This window comes from Anabrus simplex, chromosome 9 (genome assembly GCF_040414725.1).
Source record: "Anabrus simplex isolate iqAnaSimp1 chromosome 9, ASM4041472v1, whole genome shotgun sequence".
Classification (NCBI taxonomy): domain Eukaryota; kingdom Metazoa; phylum Arthropoda; class Insecta; order Orthoptera; family Tettigoniidae; genus Anabrus; species Anabrus simplex.
The window spans coordinates 25,810,826-25,816,825 of record NC_090273.1 but is presented as its reverse complement, the minus strand read 5'-3'; the positions used below and the strand labels follow the sequence as shown (position 1 = coordinate 25,816,825).

At 37.4% G+C, this 6,000-nt stretch overlaps 1 protein-coding gene across 1 annotated transcript in view; it reads right to left on the bottom strand.

Annotated features, from left to right (window-relative positions):
• Nucleotides 1–2,758: 2,758 nt before the first annotated feature.
• The window catches only part of bark (protein bark beetle), a 223,768-nt gene continuing 220,526 nt past the window's right edge, over nucleotides 2,759–6,000 (bottom strand). The window contains exon 34 of the mRNA XM_067153381.2: nucleotides 2,759–5,419. Coding sequence (XP_067009482.2) covers nucleotides 4,652–5,419 — 768 coding nt within the window. The 3' untranslated portion in view covers nucleotides 2,759–4,651. The remainder of the gene's footprint in view (nucleotides 5,420–6,000) is intronic.

Genomic DNA, 6,000 nt, shown 5'->3' with positions numbered 1-6,000 from the left:
TCCAATCAGACAAGAAAATAGAGGCAAAGAAAAATTATGACTTTTCCTTAACACCCGAGCCCTAGTAACCACCTATGAGGCATCAGTAACACATAGCACATGCAAGAAATATTCTTTGTTGGTCCTGGTTTTAACAGAAGTTCAACATCAATAATTTTTATTCAATTCCTTTGACAATGTTCTTAACTTGATTAAAACAATGAGATGGCACCAAATTTGGTAGATATTATCAACCACACATGAACATTCGAAATTGCATCCTGAGCACAGTTGATCGAATCACAGCTGTAACTGCAGCTAGAGGTGGTAATAACCGTTACTGAGGCAATGGAAATATGTTGAAAGCATATGAACAAATGGACTTCATTTGAAACTGTACAGAGCTCCAGGTTTCGACATTTCCAAATTTGTGTTGGTGGTTTGTTGTCATTGTCATGATCAATGATCTTTACCAATTATTGCACTGAAGCTTCTCAAATGGGCTAATTAACCTCTGATACATTGCCATATAGTTGTAATGTCATAGTATTTTATTTTTACTGTGTTTCAAATGGACTAACATTAGATTTTGTCTGAAATAAATACACTAGAGTCCCGTTAATCCGAAAGTCCGGTTAATCCGAACTGATATATTCAATTAAAGAAACCTCTCCTTATTGAAATGAAAGAACATATTATAGAATTAAGATTTATTTGCATTTTATTAGTCATATTTTACTAGAATTACTTAATGTACGTCCGATCGTTGGCTGAACGGTCAGCGTACTGGCCTTCGGTTCAGAGGGTCCCGGGTTCAATTCCCGGCCGGGTCGAAACAATTACACATCATAAACCATCAATCACTGGTCGTTTGTCTTTACAAATTCCGTTAGTTTCTTTTGCCGTAGTGACTGGAACCTACTCGAAGATGCAGTGTTAAACCAGCATCTCATGAACATCACATCAGTGGGCGTAGCAGCGGAGTGTTGCTCGACGTAGCGTACGGCAAGTTCTATGGACATTTCAAATTCAAACTACCCCAACAAAAATATTAGTGGAAATACGCACAAAATATCATTTATCGCGGCTAACTGATTTGTATAACGCCGCAGCAAGTAGTGGAGACTTTGCATGTGCTGTTGAAGAAGGTATTGTAGAAACTATTTTCCTCACATGGTTGAGGCGCTGGCCTTCTGACCCCAACTTGGCAGGTTCGATCCTGCCTCAGTCCGGTGGTATTTGAAGGTGCTCAAATACATCAGCCTCGTGTAAGTAGATTTATTGGCACGTAAAAGAACTCCTGCGGGAGAAAATCCCGGCACCTCCACATCTCTGGAAGCTGTAAATGAAGTTAGCGGGATGTAAAAACAATAACATTATTATTAGAAAATATTTTCCGGTTAATCCGAAAATTTCGTAATCCGAACAGACTCCGGTCCCAATTAGTTCGGATTAACAAGACTCTACTGTAGTGTTTTGCATTTTTTGCTGTTGAGTGTACATTCATTAGAAAGCATGTATTTACGCAAGCGAATCTTGTGTGTTAAAATAATTTCTTCAGAGAAGATTATAGGTCTGTAGGCTTAATGATCTCTTTCTCTCGTACTGGTTAAATCTCAATTGACCTCAGAAGGTACACCAATCCTGCAGGACAAAATTCTGGCATCCCTGCATCTCCGAAAACTGTAGAAGTAGCTAGTAGGACAGAAAGACAATAACATTACTCATTGATCTCAGGGGATGAGTGAACCATGCTCCATCAGAAGAAGAGACTACCCCTAAACCACAAGGCTTGCAATTAAAGAGAGTCTTTCAGAAATGTTAATGAATAATAAAACACTGTAGAATAAAAAATTGCATAGTTCTACAGGTAGCTAAACTGCTGCCCACACATGAAAAATTGTTACCCTAATGATTCAAAGAACATGAAAAACTATCAAAATCTCATAGGTTAATGGTAGAAAAGTGCAGTAGCAGCGATTAGGGGGAGGGGGGGTAGTTGCCCCCCCCCCTTCACTTAGTGGAGAAAACATTACATTTTTAATCCATTTTAGCTGGCTGAAATTAGGAATTATTAAATAAAAAGCTATTTGTACAAACCCTGTTGTTTTATCAGCCACGTTTTTCCTTTATTTTCTTTAATTATTAACAAAAATATTAATATAATAATAATAATAATGTTATTTGTTTTACGTCCCACTAACTACCCCAACAAAAATATTAGTGGAAATACGCACAAAATATCATTTATCGCGGCTAACTGATTTGTATAACGCCGCAGCAAGTAGTGGAGACTTTGCATGTGCTGTTGAGGAAGGTTAGCAGGAGTATATTATTTTTCCAAGGTCGTGTACACTGCTTGCCACACGAATTCGTCAGTCTGGCAGTCTCTTTCGTGTCTGTTAGTTTCTTAGTGTGTAGTCAAATACTAAATGATATTTACAATTACATGTATTTGTAATACATGTGTATTATTGTTCCTTTGCTAACACATTTATTATATAGCACTGAATCAAAATCTCGAAAAACTATTATTACCGCACTTAAGTAGGTAAACAGTTAACCTTTACCTCTCTCTTGAAATTCGCTCAGAGCATCAAAAAATTTACTATTTTGTAGGGTTTTTCTTTTTCAGTTTTGATGTATATACTCCACACACACACACACACACACACACACACACACACACACACACACACACACTTTAATTCCCAATCGCCGCTACTGGATAAGTGGCACTGCAATCGACATCCTTGAAGCAAAAAATGTATCATGATTTCTAATTCTGTTTTTACTGTTAATTGCATATCGCACTGACTGCAGTGAATTTATATAGACAAACAGGTTGCTTTGGGGAAAGTATTCAAGGTTTGATTAAGCATTTGCTGAAATTATTTATTCTGAAAACTAGAAAATAAATCAAAATCAACAGTTTCCTTGAGAAAATAAACTGAAAACCAGCACAGTTAGCACTTAAAGGAAAAGCCATCTCTTTGCTCACAAAACTTACGTCAACCTGAACTGATACATCAGGGAGGTTACTAAACGTGATGAGTAATGCTGTATGATTCCCAGGAGAATTGTTTAGCTGAATATTACTGCATTGTACCATAGTATTTTAATGTCATCTCCAATCTGTCTTTCACTTAATATTTTATGGACTAGAGAATTAAAATATTCTTTATTTTTCTAGATGAACAAAACATTCCCTCCAAACAAATAGACCTGAATTTTAGGCATTGCAGATCTTCACATGGTAATGCATTGTTCCTTTCCTGGTTTTATCAAACTCTCGTCTGTCTAAATTCACAGCTACATATGATGAGCCACATACACTATGTTTGTGGTGAATAGTTTACTCTCAAGGTGTCTGTACCACAGTGCATGGGGCTTGCCAAGCCTTCTTCCGTTCAATGTTGGCATACTTGGACTTGTTGGCATAAAGAGAGGATTATATACACCCATAAACATTCAATATTTCATATTGTGCAATATTTTATATTATCGATGGACTGCATTTTGATGAAACAAAATAAGTTATTATATTAATGGTCTTAATATTTAAAAATAAATATAACTATCAGTATTGTTTATAAATAAGAAAATTACCCACAAAAAATGGACTTTCTTCATTTATTATCTCTTTCCTTAATAGAACTCATTTCAACTTCCATTGACTAAGAATTTAGTCCAGTTTATTTGTATGTAATACAAAATATTGCACAATAATGATGGGCTACTTTAAGCTGGCTCTTGGCTTACTTCAACGAGATTATACTGTAATTTCCCAACTGGCCAGGTGGCAGTGCAAATATTCTGTAGCACTCAATATGGCCTCGACTTATTTCGGTAGTGCCAAGGTCTTCAACTTATAGCAGTAACTTGTCAAAATGCTACAGTATGTACGAGAGCAGATTGAAAAGAAACGCAAACATTTCTTTATAAAAACCAAAAAATTAGGCATGAGAGAACTTACCCACTTACCCACTTTTAGACATATCAGCCAAGTCTCTTGCATAATTACACCAAGATGAATATGCATCATTCATATAACTCCGTTACCTGGGACAAAAATTTTACTTGTTCATCTGAAAACAAGCACTGACCTCCTAGAAAGTCAGATGGTGCAAAATCTAGACTGTTAGTGCAAAAATTAAGAAGTATCCAGTCAACCACCATAAAGTCCAGACTGATTTTCACATCTCGAACTACTGAAGAAATTCCTAGGAGGTCAAAACTTTGATTCAGATGAAAAAATGAAACCAGCCATGTGCAGGTGTCTAGTGTATACTCCCAGGTAACGGAGTTCTATAAATGAGACGTATTCAACTTAGTGTCACGATGGCAGAAATGTTTCGAGGCTCTTGGTTCATATGTTGAAAAATAGGTTAAACCTGTAGTTTTCTTGTGCATTAGTTTTCGTTTATTCCTACTCATTAAATATTTCATAAGAAAATGCTGTGGTTTTCTTCCTGATCCATTCTCGTACCATGGAACAACTCTATCAGCACCACTCATTAGTAGGTAGTGAACTGACTGGACTGAATTTGACAGACATTTATTACCATCTTCCATACATTCAGTCCAGTGATGTATAACTCACAATACAGTGATCTTTAAAACTGATCTAGATCATATCTTATACACTGGCTTTGTCTGTAATTTTTAAAAATCACATAGATGTTTCTAGGGGTTGACTTTTACTTCGGTTGAAATTCATAGGTTCACTTGGAGGAATATAAAGATCCAAATTTGTTTCTAATAACGCTTCACTTTTTGAACGTACTGGCGGAGGTGGTTCATCGTCTAAGTTTGTTTCCAGTAACACTTGACTCTGAGGTCTTAACACTGGATCTTCATCAATACTTGTGTCCAAAAGGTTGGTACCGCTATTCGCAAAATTTTGGAAAGTGGGTGGTGGGGATGGTGCAAGGGGGTAGGTCTCCTCATCAAGGGGTGGAGGAGGAACAGGGTAATCAGTGCTTGGTGTATCGTACTGTAAGTGAGGTTGATACGCTCCTTGATTGTCATATTCTAATCCATGTTTCATCTCTAGGGTAGAGTCTGTCATGGTAAGACTTGTGTCCAGCGGTAAGGTAGACGAGTTGTAATCAATCGTACCAGGACTCTCATCTGTATATTCGCTCATTGGTCTCGAGTGCCAGTTATCACGAGAAGGAAATGTTGAATTATCTTTAAAACCCTCGTTCCTGTATGTGAGATCAAAACTAGGGTTCACAGCCTCAGTAGCTCCTCGGAAATCAGAAGTGTAGCCAAAAGTTCTTGCAGAAGTGTCAGGATTATGAGCTTCATATATATCGTAGCTGTTGTTGTCTTCAACTGACGAGTTAAACTGAGATTTGTCCATCGAGTCAAAACTGCCATTCATCATCTTCTTATAGTCCAGACCTTTGGTGAAAGTGGGGCTAGATTTCTGACTCTGAAATCAATAAATAAGTTTATAAATTAAAACAACACAAAAATAAGTAACAAAATAATCCCTTTACACAATATTGTTTACCATAAAATCCTGGTAAAATATTCATCAAGGGATCTAGACCACCTGGGGCACAGAAGACAACTGACTGTATGCATAGTATAACATATACAAATTATTGTTGAATAGCTGCATCTGTGGATCAGTGATAGAGTGTCGGCCTCGGCATCCCAAGATAGCGGGTTCAAACCCGGTAGAGGTAGTCGGATTTTTGAGGGGCGGAAAAAAGTCCATTCGACACTCCACGTCATACGAAGTCGGCATGTAAAAGATCTCTGGTGACACATTTGGTGTTTACCCGACAAAATTCATTAAATCTCAGCCATAGGCACCCAAGAGAGTTTTGGTTTAATTGGTCTGCCATCTTAGTGGACCTGGAGTAAAATAGAACTTTGAAACTGATGAGCAGACAGCCAGATGGCGTCATATTGAAATGTCTGCACATGGTGGCTGAAGCCATATGACGACGACGATGGTTGTTGTTGTTGTTGTTGTTGTTGTTGTTGTTGTTGTTGTTGTTGTTG